Source organism: Megascapheus bottae, chromosome 19 (genome assembly GCF_031878675.1).
Source record: "Megascapheus bottae isolate mThoBot1 chromosome 19, mThoBot2.hap1, whole genome shotgun sequence".
In the NCBI taxonomy this organism is placed as follows: Eukaryota; Metazoa; Chordata; class Mammalia; order Rodentia; family Geomyidae; genus Megascapheus; species Megascapheus bottae.
The window spans coordinates 652,501-671,557 of NC_143527.1; the positions used below are offsets into that span (position 1 = coordinate 652,501).

Here is a 19,057-nt window from a genome sequence, read left to right on the forward strand (position 1 = left end):
CTGAGGACTATCTTGTAAAGACAGCTTCCTCACCGTGACACTCTATGGGCCCTCTGTCCCAACCATGGGAAGAAGATAGAGACTGCTGTTTCAACTCTGCAGCAGGATGGGGGAAGAGTCTTGCCTGGATTGGACTAAGCGTGTTTCTAAAGAGTAGTCACCACCAGGGTCTGGAAGAACACAGCACCAATAGAGCCCAGTGTTCTGTAGCACTGCAGTGTAAACTGCCACAAGTCAGAGCTAGCACTAGACTCCTGTATTACTGGGCTGAACTGGATGCATGGGACCCAAACAAACAACAGCCCCACACAGGAAGTGGCAATTCCAGTCTGACTAAGAGTGTGCATGAGGTAACTTTGGAGTTAGCTGCTAACTTTCCTATTGGAAAAAATAAATAGATAAACTTCTAGCCAGACAAAGTGAATCTTGAGGTGACAAGTGTTTTACAGCTGAAGATTGATGGATCTGTAGTTACAAGACAAAGGGAAGAACCTAATCTCTTACAAGATAACCTACCTGTAAGCGAAATAAAAATGTAGCCCCTCAAACAACAGAAGTCCACTAAATTCCATTTCCAAAATCACCACTAAAATCTGACTGCAGGCTTAAATGGTAGAACACTAAAAAAGTGCAAGACCCTAAGGTCTAACACCAGTATCACCAACAAAATAAGACGTATTATCAAAACAAACTTTATTAGATTCTTATCCAGTAAAATGATAGTGAGAAATATTATGTAGAATAATTGTATATTAAATAGCTAACAACACAGCTTGAGTTATATACACAACAACCAGAACTGAGAACTCTCATCAAACAGAAACAGGTAGGCCAAGGACAAGCAAAGACCCCACCATCAAAGAATAATAGCTGGATAGACAAGGAGAAGTACATTTTGGTTTGAAAAGCAATATTATAACATTAAGAAAACAGCAAAAGGACACTTTTTTTTATTGGTGTTACTTTCTTATGTAATTTTTTCATATATTTTTATTATAATTAATAGAAGCGTTACATTATATTCACCAGATAGAAGGTGCATTGCTTCACATACATTGATACCCTTTCTCATATCTTGGTCCCCATTTCCCTCCTCCCACCCCCTCCCCTCATCTTGTTTCCCCCACTTCCCTATCTGATTTCAAATAACCAAATACGCATATATCCAATATATCAGATAACAAAGTGAAATACTGTAACAATATGAGATAACCAAGGGACAGCAAAAGAGATGATAACATAGTTGATTAAGGACAAAAATCACTCATTATGTGGCTTTGTTTCTATATCCTGGAGGTCCTTTCATCTAGTGTCATACTATATGGCCTTATGCATCTAGGTTTTGGCTCTATTGTAAATCTCTGCTAGGAGGGCCCAAGGTTTCTACTGATTATGGCAAATGAGGGAAACCATTGAGCCTAAGTTCCTTTGAGTCTGGCTTACTTCACTTAATATGATTTTTTCTAAGTCTTTCCATTTCCTTACAAATGGGGCGATGTCGTTCTTTCTGACAGCAGCACAGAATTCCATTGTGTATAAATCTTGTTGACCCACTCATCAACTGAGGGGCATCTGGGTTGGTTCCATATCTTTGCTCTGGTAAATAGTGCTGCAATGAACATCATTGTGCTAGTGGATTTAGCATGTCAAAAGGACACTTTTTATACTCATAAAATATATTCATGTTAAGGGAGAAATAATCACTCTTTATTCACTCCTAAAACTTATATAAAGATATTTTTTCTGATCGATGTAAATTTTATTTTATAAAAAGGTATCCATTCTGAGTAGCTTTTTCTTTTCCTAAACTCAACTTTAAATAAAAACAGAAGGAGCTAGGAGTACAGCCTGGTGGCAGCATGCACGGAGTCTTGGTAGCAGGTACAAAGAAAAATGAAGAAGTGGTGCTGTGGCTCAAGCGGTAGGGCACTAGCCTTGCGCAAAAAGTATTCAACAGCAGTGCTCAGGCCCTGAGTTCAAGCTCCGGGACCGGCAATAAACTAACTAACTAACTAAAACAGGGATTTAGGGTGCGGTTCAGAGGCAGAATGCATGCTGAGCATATTGCATGAAATCCTACATTTGACCTTCAACATTATGAAACAATAAAACTGAAGAGTTAGAAGGTATCATTCCGGTGAAATTATAAAAATAACACAGACACTGAAAAATGTCTAGGAATCCACTTGTCTTTGTTTCAGTGAATGAGTGCCCATACACTGCCTCTAAATGGCTATGATTTATACAGATAGCCACAGTTCAAGGATGCCTTGGAAAAGGACTGGCTGACGACTGCTGTATTGGAGCGCTCTGGCCTGGCCCCTTCCTGACATCTAGAGGCATCAGCAGGGCTACCTGCCTGCCAGTGAGGCTCTGCTCACTGAGCCGCAGCAAAGAGCTCAGCGCCATCCTCTGCCTCCATCCAAAGGAGAGGAAAATGCATCATCTGAGACCCAGATTAATTTCAGAGCAGTCATTTTTCTTTATATTGTCTGAAATTAAAAACATATTAAATTGATCCATTATGAAAATTCTGTTCTCTATATTGTGTTTCAGATCATGTCTATATCTTAAGGCTACAGAACAATTTTTGTAATTGTAATAACAAAACGAATTATTGGCTTTAACTTAAGAAAATGACTTGAATGACTAGATATTCAACCAAAACAAAACTTATCTCTCACTAAATTGCAGCATACACAACTTGCTCATTTCCACAGGTTAATGAACTTTATGTAGCAATGCTGCATTGTGATTTTTCCATTTCTAATTTTTCTGCCTTTATTTTGAGTTGATAGAAGAGTCCCTAACACAGTTTAGCAATGACGAAACTCTATGTAACAGTGAGAATAATTAACATTATTGCAATTTAAAAAAATAAGAGAGCTGAGAGGAGGTGGCTCAGGCCTGTAATTCCAGTTATTTAGAAGGCTCAGATATGATAGACTAAATAGTCCAAATGTGTGTCAGTACATCCGTACTTCCACACACCCTCCTCTCTATCCACTTCACCACCTGCCTACATACCATTTTCTTCCTTACACACATATCCATTCATCATCCATTCAGCCACTGTCCATCATCCATCTATTCATTTCTATGTTCTTTCACTTTGTCTGCTTCAAGAGCTTGGAAATAGCACATTTCAAATAGCAACACACAGAATTTGAATTCTACATATCATTCTTTGTTGAAAGGAACCCAGTCTGAGGACAGAGATAGGGCAAAGAAACTACAAAGATGAGTATCGCACATCATTTGATGAACAAAAACAAATATTAAAAAGTACTCAGGATAATAACTCATTGTAATTGGACATATAGCCAGCTTTCAAAAGTTCCTAAAAGCCAAAGAAGAGACAAAATGAGCATCAATAAAGTAACACGTTTCATAACTCTGAACGAAGAGTAAACCTCAGCCCCATCCCTGGCAATATATGCAAAGCCTAGTACACAACGGGTACCTAGAATAGAGTGTGCATTCTGTAAATGCCACTGCCTTTGAGACCCCACTCCATTCTCTACGCTGCAAGAACACACTATCCTACATGGCATTGCTAGTTCTTAACTTTTAGTAATGGCGAGTCTACCTTCTCCACAAACCACATGGACTAACTACCTTTTCTGTCTTCTCCTAAGTCTTTGTTCAGCTCTTAAATATGCATGGTAGAAGCAGTATGGAAGCAGTATGGAACAGTGGGCACTTAAAAACTTGGTGCAAGGCAGTGACAACTAACCAGATGATAAAAGCTGACTCACGTGTCAAGCAGCATTTACTATCACCTGCCTTGGGATGAGTGGGAGGAGAATGAAAGGAGAGAAGGGGGAAATAAGGGGAAAGGAAGAGAGGAAGGAAAAGGAGAGGAGGGAAAAGGAAAGGAAGAACAGGACTTGTGGAACACACTGATAATGCTACTAACCAATAGAACAAAGGAGAATTTCAGGTAGGAAAAAAAAGTCTCTTAAATCTGTATTTCCAAACCATGGCTCTGGTTGAGATGTGGAGAACAAAGTGAAAGCAGGAAAAATCTGTTCTGTTGTTTGGGTAGGAGATTACTATAGCCCAAGTTAAGAACATGCACGCAGATGGGACTACCAGGAGAAAGGGAAGGAGTTATGAGAAGGGTCTTATTTGACCTACCATGGGAGAAGCAGGAGCATTACAGAGGAACGGAGAACAGTCATTCCACAAAAGGTTCTGCAAGAGTGTTCTCATAGTGAAGACACACAAAAGGACTGGGAGGGAGTGTCTGAGTAGACAGCCATTACTTGCTCTTGTGGAGGAAGAAAAAGCAGACAGCCCAGCCACAAGTCCAGGGAGCAAAGCTTCTACCTCTACAGTGGAGCAAGGACATGTAGTCCAGAGACTGTTCAATGCCAGCTGTTATCAACCAGAGAATAAAGAGAATGAATGTCCCAGGTAAACAAAAAATAGCTATGTTTACCAGTCATGAAACATATCCACTTAGTATGTATTCATGGAGATTGATGTTTTTCTTGTGTGTGTGCCAGCACTGGGATGTGTACTTGGGACCTGGACACTGTCTCTGAGCATTTTTGCTGAAGGCTAGCAATCTACCACTTGAGCCACTCCATGGCTCCACTTCTGTCTTTTTGGTGGTTAGTTGTAAGGACTCTTATGGACTTTCCTGTCCAGGCCGGCTTTGAATTATGATGCCAAGATTTCAGTCTCCTGAGCAGCTACGATTACAGGTGTGCACCACTAGGCTAAAACTGGCATTTTAAATTTGACTTGCCTTCTAAAATTTTAAACATGCTACTTCCCACTGAAGATGCTACTGCCAAAAAAGGGACTGACATCATGCGCTGTATGTGCATTCTCAAACTTCTACAGAAAGCACCTGTATGTACATGACTAAGTCAGTTTAAATCCTTAAACTGTGAGTTTACATCCTTTGAACAATATTGTCCTTGTTTCAAAACACGTGAATATGCTTGAGCTAGATTTGCTTCAAAAAATGAAGTAAGGCCAGAGTTTGGCCTAGTGGTAGAGTGCTTGCCTAGCATGCAAAAAGACCCAGGTTCAATTCCTTGGTACCACATACATAGAAAAAGCTGGAACTGGTACTGTGGCTCAAATGGTAGAGCTGTAGCCTGGAGAAAGCCCAAGGACAGTTCTTAGGCCCTGAGCTCAAGCCCAGGACTGGCAAACAACAACAATAAAGTAAAAAATGACTGTAATAGTCCTCTGATTTAAAAATTTACAAGTTTTAGAAGTAAATTAGCAAGTGCCTCAGAGACAGCAACCTTCTTGGGTAGGTGTCTGTGTATCAGTGTTTTCTATGATTCTTCCCTTTTTGGAACAGAACATCACTGGCTATCTCATTACATAAGAACTTAAGTGGCTTGGTAACCGTGCTGGGTCTCCACCAGGCAGAGTAGGCTACTCAAGGAGCCTTATGCTCACTTTGCGGGTCCAGGTCAGACACCCTCAGAGTTAACCTATATGCCAAAATCAAGCTCACACAATACCTAGCACTCTGTGAAAGGAGGCTGCCAACTGATGAAACATCTAACAGGTTTAGAGCATCTGCAGAGCAGACCTATGTACACCACCTTGTTTTAATTCAGCAATGTGGCTAGAAACAAGAGACATTATGGTTTGATTGGGCACGTGGTGGCCCAGCAACCAGGTCCAAAGCTCTTTCCACAGGCCACCTGGCCACAGAAAAGATTTCAACTACCTTTTTATTCAACTGTGTAAGTACAAGGCTCTGCTCACTGGAACAGGAGACAAGTAAGTCTTCACTCACACTGAGAATGAACAAACACAACCTGTACTTGTATGCAGCTATACTGTGGCCACGCAAGCAAAGACAGTCACGTCCTTGCATAACCCCAAAAGCCAAGATGCATCTTGTCTACATGCTGCAGGAAAGCTTCACAGATAGCCTGTTTAATTGCTAATTGGTTTTGTTGATATTCACAACTGTTATCAAAAAATGCATTCCAAGAATCTTTTTGCCTATGTAGACTGACTACAATACTAGATTCTACAACATGCAGCTCTTTTGTGATACATAAGAGCATACATTTGAAATGGAAAATACATTACCCAAGAGAGCAAATATCAGAAAACTAAAATAGTGCTATGATTGTGTGCAACCACAAGAAAAAAATAATTAAGCTACTCTATTGTAACATTCTGATGTAGAACAGAATGCAGAACTCTTAAAATATTAATAAATGGTCCTTTTTAAATAATAAAGCTATTCTTGAAAACTGCCTGATATTTCACCTTGCAAAGTATACTATCTACATCTGATTGTATTTTGTTCTATTGTCTAAAAATACCTTTGCAATAATTCAGTTAGTGAGAAGTGGCTCTAATTCATGTAATGGCACATGTCACCTGTCTCTCTATCAGTGAGACATTTGAAAGCATCTTTTTATTAGAAACACAAATCAATATGCTCAAGGGATTACAATAACTGCTTGAAGCAATTTGTGTTATCATTTTATCCTTGATGTTCTTGCTCTGAGCAACTTATTATTATGAACGGCGTGAAAATGGCAACCTGTCACAATGGATTTTTCTTAACCTCCTGTAAGAATTTTCCCCCGTAAATGTAATCAAGCACCGTCTTATTAAATATGTCTACAGCTAGGTTTTATAAAGCAGTCCGTTACTCAAGCTGTACTCCTTGTAATTCAAACTTTCACTAAGTATCACTATAAAATTGCTTAGCAATAAAAAAAACTTTCTGATTTGTTCATAGTTTTAAAATAAAACTTCCAACTCTGATTAGAGCTCAACTCCTCCATAAGAACTAAGATGAGAGAAAAGAATCTGATCCTGAGCTTTAAAACTTAATCTCCTGCAAAAGATATAAAGCTGTATTTTCTAACAACATGAAATTATCATTCAATTTCAAGAAGTGATTTTTAAGAACAGAGTTACAAGAATGTCATAATGTGACTCATTTTTCCAGTCATATTCTAACATATATACACAAGAATTGTTTCCATCTTAGATAATTGTGACAAAAACAAAAACAGATTCTCCATCTAATCTGTGTTGTGGTCCCAGATATCTGACTCAGGATGTCTGGAGGCCCAGGAGTTTGTATTTCCAGAGCCTGTGCAGAAACACAGTTATTACAGACAATTGTAACGCAGGTAATGTCAGCCCAGGAACTAAACTTTACATTCCATAGAGCCAACAACAGTGAGTGTCACAGACCTAAGCTAGGGTGTCACTCAGCAGCCAGGCAAAATTCTTTAGTTTAACTTTTTTCTTTTGTCAGTTGTGGGGACTGAACTCAGGGCCTGAGCACTGACCTTGGGCTTTATCAAAGCTAGAACTCTACCACATGAGCCACAGCACCACTTCCAGCTTTTTTCTATGTGTGTGGTACCGAGGAATTGAACCCGGGTCTTTGTGCATGCTAGGCAAGCACTATTACCCCCTAGGACAAACTCCTGGCCCTTTTAGTTTAACTTTTAAAAAGCACAATTAGGGACTCATCTGAATCCAAAGCCACACAAAAAAGGACAAGTCAACAGCTTATTCAGCCTTGCAGTGGTCACATGGGTCTCCTTAGTTTTTATGTTTGAAAACAGTGTCTCACATTACCTTTTTTCTTTTCTTTTTTTGTTTAAAGAAAGCTTCTAGACAAGAACAAGGCAGCTGAAATGTAGAGAAAAAAAGTGAATTATCCAAAGGGTATCTGGAGACATTAGCTGAAGCAAATGGCAAGTATAAACATTATTTTATGAAGCCATTGATGAAACTGCTATCTTATTCATCTGCTCAGTGCTAGAGGATTTTCAAAAGCATGAGCACTAGTCCCCAAGAACTCTCTAGTCTAGTGGGGAGAACGGCACCCATGACCTAGGCAAAAGAAGAGGGGCCAGGTAGGAATCTGGTGTCTTCCAAAGAGGGCAAGGGCCTCACAGAGTAAGGCCTGGGGCTGCTGGTGTGAGTTCTGAGGGAGAGCACTGAGGGCTAGAGTGTGTAGAGAGCTGAGAACACACTTTCACTTGCTGCCATCATACCCACCCACGCAGGCTTACCTGGCAACAATAAGCACCTACTTGGCCTGGCCTTTGCTGGGGATTTCTGGCAGAACCACAGAATTCCAATCTATCGCAGAGTGTCTGTTCTGTTAGCCATTCTTGCATCACAGCACTTAACATTTTAAAGCATTCCTGAGGCAGGGCTACTCCTATAGTAGATGGCAATGTCAAATCGACAGTGCTGCCGTCATGACGCAGCACAAGAAGAACACAGGTAGAGGTGAACACACAATAGTGACAACCCCGTGGAGGATGCAAAATCGTGAAAGAAAGGAATCCCATGATTCTTTTTGTACCATAGGACAAAAAAACAAGTCAGAACAAGCGTGAAAAGAAAACAACAATAACGTAGTATTAAACTAAATATATACGTAGGGTCTAAAACAGCTGAGGAGTGTAAGACTGTTCTCAATCTAAGTGAAAGCTATTCCTAGACAAACTGGAACATATGACGGTTGCTTCACGCTCACATTTTACTAGAAAGTCAAGGCTGCTCCTCAAAATTTGTACACATTTAGCTGGGTAAGGTGACATGCAATTGCCATCCAGCTACTGTGGAAAGCATGAACAGCAGGATGGACAAAATGAAGACCCTTTATCAAAAATCACTAAATATCTAAGTAAACATTTCAAGGTGGCATCCAAGTGTACGTGAGTGTATTAACTGACATGTGGTAGTTTCCCAAGAGAACTCAAATGGTTTAATTCCTTAGGGAGGTTAACTCGCCTTCCCAAAGCATAAACACCAAGAAAGTGGTACCTGAAGGGGAGGTGGTCGAGGGGAGAAGGGTTAGTGAATAAAGACAGGAACTGAGGAATTCAATGTACAGCCTACAAAGCAAAGAGAATTCAGGGAAGGGATCGGGTTGGGAGGGATGGGTGAGAATGAGGAAAAGGGTGACACTGATCATCAAGATATATTTATATACCGCTTTCTTGAGTAGCAACTCCCTTATTCAATTTACTTAAATAATTATTTTAAAAATAAAGCAAACAGGTCTGGGAATATGGCTTTAGTGTTAAGAGTGTCTGCTAACCAAGCATGAAGTCCTGAGTTCAAACCTTGATAACACCTTCCTCTCCCCACAAAAAGCACATTTTTGCACCCTGGATGCTCAATGTCTCCAGATTCACCACTACTTTTCCTTCCTGGACTCCGCCCCGTTACCGCACTGCCTGGCCTCCCACACTGTCTGGCATCCATGCTTCCGTCCGATGTTGCCTGCTCTATCTTCTTTCACAGTTCTTGCTCTCCAGTCATGGCAAGACTCTGAGCTGCCTGTCGTCCCAACCTTCACTGCCTATGCTCCAGGGCTATGATCCAACTCAGTGGCCAGTTTTTGGAGGCTGCTTGGAGTTTCTTGCAGATGGGCTGAGGAGGAAAAACCTCTGATTTTTCCCTGGCTCTATTACTACTTTATAAGTCCAGCAATAGCTGACATTGTTCAAGAATCCATGAGCATGATGGAGCATGAATAGCTATGCCCTTTTAAGAACTATGTGCCCTGTCAACCATACTACTCCAACTGCTATTAGGAGTCACTATTTCTTAGTAAGCCAGTACTGGGTTTCCTATTGCCTTTTTAAATCTTAAGAACTAAAAAATATTTACCTATATATTGTAAAGAATGGAATATATAAATTGAAAAAAGAGAAATGAGACAAAAAGGGAAAGGTGAGGAGGAAAGGAGATGGCAATATTGACTTGATTACAAATATTTTTGGGTCCTCAAAGAAGCCTGGTTATAGTGTAAATGGGAGATAGCTAATATAATATAATTTGCTAATTAGTATCTTAGCATCATATGCGGAAGTTACTCCTCGGTATCAGTTAAGCTTATTCTTCTATAAAAATCAACATTCTTTTTCTGAAAAAGAAAAAGGATCCTTTATCCTTTTCTGAAAAGAAAATAGCGTTGTGATAGGAAGAAAGCAGAAAAGTGGGCAGTCACCAGAATTTCTAGACTATGTGACACTGGATGACACAAAATCTTACACAAATCAATCAGTAATATTTCTTAATTGAAAATAAAGCCTGAAACTCTATCTAAAAACGAAACAAAAAACACTAATGCCAGCTGCTGATGGCTCATGCCTACATTACTATCTACTCAGGAGGCTGAGATCTGAGGATTGTGGCTCAAAGCCAGCCTGGGCAGCAAAGTCTGTGAAACTCTTATTGCCAAGTACGCATCAAAAAAACTCAAGATGGAGCTGTGGCTCAATTAATAAAGCAAAAAAGTTCAGGGGTAACACTCAGGCCTTGAGTACTAGCCCCATAACATATGTGCCCACGCATGTGTATGCATGTGTGCATCTACACATACACACAGACACAAGCAAAAGGACTAGGGTCATATGACTTAAGTCATAAATGGGTGAGTTTAAACTCTAGTAGAATGAAAGAAAGGGGGAGGAAGGAGAGAAGGAGGGAAGGGGAAAGAAAGAGGGAAGGACAAAGAGAAAAACAAGGAAAGAAGGAAGGAAGGAAGGAAGGAAGGAAGGAAGGAAGGAAGGAAGGAAGGAAGGAAGGAAGGAAGGAAAGAGGGAGGGAGGAAGGGAGGAAGGGAGGGAGGGAGGGAAGGAGGGAAGGAGGGAAGGAAGGCAGGCAGGCAGGCAAAGAGAAAGAGAAAGAGAGAAAGAGAAAGAGAAAGAAGAGAAAAAAAACAAAGAAAAAAAAGGAACACACTGAATTTCATAGAAAACTTAAGACATTAGATGCCACACAAATTCTAATAGCAGTGTATGTACTGTTAGCACAAAATCACAATAATGATCTTATTCCGGACAATCTCACGTAGGTACTGTCTGTGTTTTGTAGATATGGAAATTAAGAACTAAAATTAAGCCATCTGTAAAGCTAATAATCAGGGAATAGCCTGGATTCTTCTCTAGACAGCACAGCACAAGGGCCAGACTTTCCCCCTCAGAACGAGGCTTTGAACTCATGGACTTGATTGCTTGGCTAGTGGTTTACCAGTTGAGCCAGGCCACCAGTATGTTTTTTGGATGTTTGTTTATAGAGTCTCAACAACTTTTCTGTCTGAGCTGGCTTAGAACCCAAATCCACTCAGCATCTTGAGTCACTAGGCTTACAGAAATGAGCCAACAAAGTGCCAGAATTCTTAACCAGAAGCTTAAACAAGAGAATGCTTAAAATTTTCTGACCCAAACCTGTATGTTAAAAGCTCAAGGAATCAAAAGTAAAGGATATATATTGAGAATAAATAATAGAAAAACAATAGGAAATAAATTAATCTGACAAATAAGGTAGACTAGAGCTCAGCTAAGAGGCAATATAGCTTTTAAACCTAATTTTTAAAATAAATTTAGCTAAAATATCATCATAAACATAAACATGATGATTCAGCAAAAATCCTTGAATTTTCATGTCCATTAGAATATTCTATCTGCTCTTACCCTGAAAACTTTACACAAAGGAACAGGAAATACACTAGAGCTCCTTGGCACAGGTCAAAACTTTCTTTTTGGAGGAGGAGGGGGGACATGGGGCTTGAACTCTGGCCTGGGACCTGTCCCTGAACTCTACAGCTCAAGGCTACTGCCCTACCCTTGAGCCACAGCCCCACTTCCTGTTTTCTAGTGATTAATTGGAGATAAGAGTCTTTGGGGGCCGGGAGTTTGGCCTAGTGGTAGAGTGCTTGCCTAGCATACACGAAGACCGGGTTCAATTCCTCGGTACCACATACATAGAAAAAAAAAAAAAAAGCCACAAGTGGTGCTGAAACTCAAAGTGGTAGAGCTCTAGCCTTGAGAAAGTCCAAGGACAGTGCTCAGGCTCTGAGCTCAAGCCCAGGACTGGCAAAAAAAAAAAAAAAAAAAAAAAAAGTCTTTGGGCTTTGTATTAACTGGGCTGACTTTGAACCACGATCCTCAGATCTCAGACTCCTGAGTAACTAGAAGTACAGGTGTGAGCCACCTCGCCTGGTGAAACTTTCTTAATAAAGACCCAGAAACACAACAAATTAAAGAACTTTTGGACAATTGGAACTGCATTAAACTGCAGAGCTTCTGTGTGGCAAAGGACATAGCTGGCAAGTTAAACAGAAAGCCTACAGAGTAGAAGATCATCACTAACCATACAACAGACAAAGGGCTTCATATCTAAAATATTCCTACAGCTCAAAAAATTGAATCTCTCAAAAACAAATCCTCAAAGAAACAACCATCCCATTAAAAGGTGGGCTAAAGACTTAAAGAGACTTCTGTGAAGAGTAAATAAGAATGGCCTACAGACACATGAAGAAATGCTGGACATCTCTGGCCATAAAAGGAATGCAAATCAAAACAACTTTGAGATTCTACCTCACTCCAGTTAGAATGGCCATTATCAAAAATTCTAGTAACAACAGATGCCAGTAGGCTACACTGTTGGCGGGAGTGTAAAGTCTTTCAACCACTATGGAAAGCAGTATGGAGATTCCTCAAAAGACTAAACATAGAGCTCCCCTATAACCCAGCAATCCCACTCCTTGGCATTTACCCAAATGTCCAAAAACAAGGCCATCTAAAGCTACTAGCACAACAATGTTCACTGCATCATTATTTACCATAGCTAAGCTATGGAACCAACCCAGATGCCCCTCAGTGGATGAATGGATCAAGAAGATGTACTTATATACCAGAGTTCTATGCTGCCATCAGAAAGAATGACATCGCCCCATTGGAAAGGAAATGGAAAGACTTAGAAAAACTCATATTAAGTGAAATAAGCCAGACCCAAAGGAACATAGGTGCCATGGTTTCCTTCATTTGTAATAATTAGTATATGTCTAGGATTCTCTTAGCAGAGTATCACAATAGCTCAAAAGCTATGCACATATGGTCATATAGGATGAGACTAAATGAAAGGATCTCTACAATATGGAAACAAGAAGTTTATCTTTGTGATTGTTGTTCTTAATCTACTATATGAAGTTATTTCTTTTCTCTTCCCCCCCCCCTTATGGTTTATCTCATGTTGTTATTGTATCTGTCTTTGTTGCCTGGTATATTGTATATATGTTTGTTTACTTGAAATAGGGAAGGGAAGGGGAAAAACAATGTGACTGGGAGGGGGTGGAGGGAGGAAAAAAGGGACAAAAATATGAGAAAGGGTATCAATGTTCGAGAAGTAATGTGTGCACTCTCTGATGAATCCCTCTCTACATTAACCTCAATAAAATACAACTTTAAAAAAAGGACAAAACTTAGATACATAGGCTATACAGGATGAGGCTAAATGAAAAGACCTCCAGAATATAGAAGAAAGAGGCATATAATGTGTGACTCTTGTTCTTAATGTACTATGTCATTTCTCATCAAAGAAAAAAAAAAGAATATTCTACCTGCTCATCCGAGAAGCAGCACTACACTTCACAGGCCCATTTTGAGATGTACACTACCTGTGTGAGGAAGCCTATCTCACTCACAAAGTGGACAATAGGTGTGCCGTTCTACTGTACCACAGACCCAATGCAGAGGGCTTATATTTTCCTAATGTTTGAAGGTCTAATTTAAAATAGTATTTAGCTGAAGAAAATGCAATATATTTCATGCCATTTATAACTTTATTTTTGCCAGTCCTGGGCTTGAGCTCAGGGCCTGAGCACTGTCCTTGGACTTTCTCAAGGCTAGAGCTCTACCACTTGAGCCTCAGCACCACTTCCAGCTTTTTCTATGCATGTGGTACCAAGAAATCAAACCCGGTCTTCGTGCATGCTAGGCAAGCACTCTGCCACTAGGTCTAACTCCCAACCCCATCAAAAACTTTTTAAAGATTATTTCATTTCCAATTTTTTGCAATAAAATTTTGAGCAAAAGTAAAATCTTTACAAGTACCTGCTTGCTGAATAAAATGTGAATCCATGTGAATATTGTTCTTAAATACACAGATTATATTTGTATTTATATACATAAAATAAAACTGAAAAAAATAATAAAGAAACGTCTGATTAACTGTACATTATACCATACTGCTGCTGGGCCCTGTGGCTCACACCTGTCATCCTAGCTACTCCGGAGGGTGAGATCTGAGGACTGCAGTTCAAAGCCAGCCTGGGCAAAAACGTCTGTGAGACTCTTATTTCCAATTAACCACCACAAAACCGGAAGTGACACTGTGGCTCAGAGAGTAGAGCACTAGCCTTGACCTGAACAGCTCAGGGACAGCACCTAGGCCCAGAGTTCAAGTTACATGACTGACCCGCCCCCCCCCCCAAAGTGACTTGTGTTTTATATATATATATATATATATATACACACACACACACACACACACACACACACACACACACTACATTCCTATTGTATTTACATATGGTATAAATTTACATGTATATATCCCTACTAGCTTTTGTTGTCATTTAACACAAATTCATGTGAATTGCATAACAACTCTAGAAATATAATCAAATAATCTTTAGAATTAAAATTTGTTTTGATACAAAGTAGAAATAAATAAAACCACTTTAACAATATAACTAACATTATCAGGACAAATACTATGAAGCATTAATAAGTTCCTTTATTTTAAAAATAAACCATCAACATAAATAATGTAAATTATAAAATAAATGGAAGATGAGAAATTGGAGACCTACAATTAACTGTCAAATTATGGGCAAATTATACATCTAACAATGCAAATTTAAGACACATTTAAAAAAAACGTCATTATGCTAGGAGACATATATTTGGAAATTCATCACTAGGAAAATGTTGATTCATAAACACAGAGAACTCACATCCTAATCACTGGCATTTTGGAGTGTTTTCTTTTTCTTTCTTTTTTTTTTTGGTCGTAGCGCTTAGACTCTGGGCCTGGGTGCTGTCCTTGAGCTCTTCAGCTCAAGGCTACCTCCCTACCCCTGGAACAACAGAGTCACTTCCGGTTTTCTAGTGATTAATTGGAGATGAATAGTCTCTAAGTCTATAGTGCCCAGGCTGGCTTTGAACCGTGATCCTCAGATCTCAGCCTCATGAGTAGCTAGGATTACAGGTGTGAGTCACCAGGCCTGGCTTGAATGTTTTCATGTTATCTATTAAGCTCTCTGAATGAGCTATTCAGCGCTGCACAGACTTTCTTACTGACAAGACAAGGCAAGGTCATTAAAGCAGTTGCTCCTTAAACTAGCCTACCTTATTTTTTGGATTGGATGTGTTCATTACACTTCGAGTCTCTTTTCCAGTATAAATGACAACACCTATTACAGTACCTGCAAAAAACATGAAAGTGGTCCTTGTAGAAATACTTTAAAGGAAAAGCAAAGAGATAACACTTTCTATTTAAATGTCTTAGTGGATAATTTATTACACTATGTAAAGTTAGATACATTTGTCTAACTAGGTTATATCGGTATTTCAAGAAAATCTTGTCTCACCCTTCAAAATAAATTTTGAGTACATCAAATGATTTGTCAAATACCAGTTTATCCATAGGTTAGCATGAGAAAATTCACTAGTATCCTTTCTCCTGACAATGGGGATGACATGGCACTGAAAAAGTATCTCAACACTAACATTCCCTTATTAACAGAACAGAATGACACTGACCTCCCACAGGAGCAGGAGGATGACAAACTGCTCTTCAGGAAAGCTACCAAGCACTCTGTTGCTTCTTCAGATGCATATTATCAAGACCATGTTAGAACATTAAAGACATTTGAGTTCGAATTTAGATAATCATTTTCTTATGGATATCTATGTGGTTTCTCATGTTACATGTAAAAACAGATATAATTTCAAACTTAAGAGAATGACAAAATACCCTTAGAATGGCCCAGAGGGTGGAAAAGTCAGGGCATTCATCTCTGGACTGCCCAAATTAAAAACTACGGGATCTCTCTCCAGAAATTCAGTCACACACTGCTTTACATTCTTAACTTCTGTCATTAAGTTTTTCAGATTTTGAAGACAAAAATACAAAGTGAGAGAGACTATCTAAATCACTGAAATTACTGAAACTAAAACTACTACAAATTATAAATTTACACAAAAACACTTTGAGAGGAAGAAATAAGATGATCCTATCTCAAAAACCAAACAACAAAAGTCTTTGTTGTCACATTACGTTAACATTGAAATGTAGCAAACTTGTAAGTCAAATTGAAATAAATATAAAAATTATCTCTTGGTCCCTTGGTTATCTCATACTGGTATAGTATCTCACTTTGTTATCTGATATATTGAATTTATTTGTATTTGGATATTTGAAATTTGATAGGGAAGGGGGGAAAACCAAGACGGGTGGGGGGTGTGGGGGGGGAGGGTAATGGGTACCAAGACCTGTGAAAGGGTATTAATGTATGTGAATTAATGCACCTTCTATCTGGCAAATATCATGTAACCCTTTTACTAATTACAATAAAAAAAATTATCTCTTGGGCCAGGCGCAGTGGCTCACACCTGTAATCCTAGCTACTCAGGAGGCTGAGATCTGAGGATCAAGGTTCAAAGTCAGCCAGGGCACAAAAGGACCTGAGATTCTTATCTCCAATTAACCTCTAGAAAATGGGAAGTGGGGCTTGGCTCAAGGGGTAGGGTGGTTGCCTTGAGCTCAAGAGCTCAGGGATAGTGCCCAGGCCAAGTTCAAGCCCCAAGAACCACTAAAAAAAATGAGTACTGGCAAGTGTATATTATATACTGTGTAACTTCAGTATTCTCTCTTGCAAGCTCAGAAAGGTGGAAGACACTGGCTGGTGTTCCTTAGCAGTGGTGTGTACAGAGGTTACACTTTTCTGTTTTGACTGTGCACCACGATCAACAGGAAGGTTGTGAGGTTTCTGTCTGCTGACTTTTTGGTAGGTATGGTTGGCTGCATGGGTTACAGAAGGTCCCCTCACTATTCAAGTGCTGTCTTTTGGTGCTAAGATTTATACAAACTCTCAAGATGAGGTGATTACACTTAGTGTACAGAAAAATATTAGATGTGTAATAAGTACTATTAAAAAACTCGTAATAATTTGCATCACAGAATTACTTTAATCTTAAAATAAGTAAAATATTAAACCTGGTAGGTACCAGTGGCTCTATAAATCCTAGTTAGTCAAGAGGGTAAAAATGGAAGAATCAAGGTTCAAAGTCATCTTGAGCCAAAACGTCGATGAGACTCTCAGCTCTAACTAAACACCAAAAAGCCAGAAGTGGAGCTTCAGCTCAGGTCATAGCCTTGAGTACAAAGCTCAGGGACAAGGCCCAGATCCTGAGTTTAAGGTCCACCCAGGACAGGTACAACCAAATAAGCAAACAAACAAATGTGAAATATGACTACTAATATTGTCTTCCTATTTTTCAATTTAATGTAATAAAAGTACTACTCAAGTTGAAGAAATGCAGTAACAAGGCATACTGCAATATTTTTAATAGTAGCAGAAAGAATCAAAAAGTCTCAGAGAAGGCCTCACAATCAAACTCAAAATCGCTGTCCCCAAAGCCAAAGTGGAACAGGAACAATGTGGATTTTAGGCTGAAAATGCAATATATAGTTCCCAAATTAAATTATGAGAAGCAGAAAAATGAAACAAAAATGCAGCATTAATAACGAGATTTAACATGATCCCTGATTCTACAGCCAAGCCATCTATGAACAGGTGCTGGAGAGGATCATAATTACTTTCCCACGGATGCTCACTAACGAGGACTACCCTGTGTGAGCAGTTAACGTGTACTGAGCAGAGTCTCACTCTTTTTCATGACTAACATTGCTAGAACTAGTACATGACTACTTCTCAGGATACTCTCCATTCTTCTGGACATGTGTCGATTTATAGACTAGTACAGTTAGATGATGAGAAACCCCTGTATAAAGAAATGCAGGCTTATGGCACAATGACTATGCTCAAAGTACGTTGTATACATACATGAAAAGGTCACAACGCTATCACTTTACACAATTAAAAAGGCGTCAGTCTTCAAAACAAAATACAGAACACTTTTTACAGTTTTTAAACTACAAATGAGGGTAATAAGATTGTACACATTCTCACATTATTATCAGATAACGCAAAACCAGACACAATTTAGATTTCCAAGTAAATTTAATATTTAAAGGGAAAAGTCTCATCTTTAATATATATCTATGTATAAAATTAAGCTCCTGTCACCTTGGCTTCAGTCTTTCTATACCAAAATTAATTCAGAAACATATATATTAAAAACCATAACCACAAATAAAACTATCAGGTAAATATGTCACAAAATCCCTTACAGTGATGGTAATATCTGTAATTAATTCAAAATGTTTGTTTAGCTTATGTCCAGAAAAATATTTCTAGCTAAGTGCTGAGAGCTCACATCTGTAAACCTAGATTTTTAGAAAGCTAAGATCAAAAGATTGATGTTCAAAGCCAGTCCTAGCAGAAAAGCCCAAGACTCTGTCATCAGATAACCAACTAAAAGGCTAGACTGTTGGCAAAACTCAAGTGGCCAAGTGTCAGCCAGAAGCACGAGCAAAAGGCATTGAGTTCATACCCGGGCTATTCCATACAAAAAAGGAAAAAGTTCTGTTTTTTGTTTTGTTTTGGAGAAAGAAAGAAAACATTAAAAAAAAAAAAAGACCTGTAACTACTTAATCTGGAAAACCAGTGACTATCTATTTGGTCCATATTTACATGCTTAAAGTTGACTTTAACTGTTTGAAAAAAGAAAATAAAAAGATTCAGACATTGACTGAAAAAAAGTTCCTCACTATCGCCTTAGGGTGACAGTGCAGTCATGTTTATGAATAATGATAAACATGATTTTAAAAGGCTTGAAATTGACAAGAAGCTTGCATCTTAAAAATATTCAAATACCAGGGCCGGGAGTTTGGCCTAGTGGTAGAGAGCTTGCCTAGCATGCACGAAGACCTGGGTTCAATTCCTCGGTACCACATACATAGAAAAAAGCCAGAAATGGTGCTGAGGCTCAAGTGGTAGAGCTCTAGCCTTGAGAAAGTCCAAGGACAGTGCTCAGGCCCTGAGCTCAAGCCCATGACTGGATAAATAACTAAATAAATACATACATACATAAATAAATAT

The 19,057-nt window shown here is 39.1% G+C and overlaps 1 protein-coding gene across 1 annotated transcript in view; it reads right to left on the reverse strand.

Annotated features, from left to right (window-relative positions):
- Atp9b (ATPase phospholipid transporting 9B) overlaps positions 1–19,057 on the reverse strand; it is a 144,751-nt gene that overhangs the window by 69,670 nt on the left and 56,024 nt on the right. Inside the window, exon 11 of the mRNA XM_090352949.1 lies at positions 15,180–15,256. Coding sequence (XP_090209075.1) covers positions 15,180–15,256 — 77 coding nt within the window. The remainder of the gene's footprint in view (positions 1–15,179; positions 15,257–19,057) is intronic.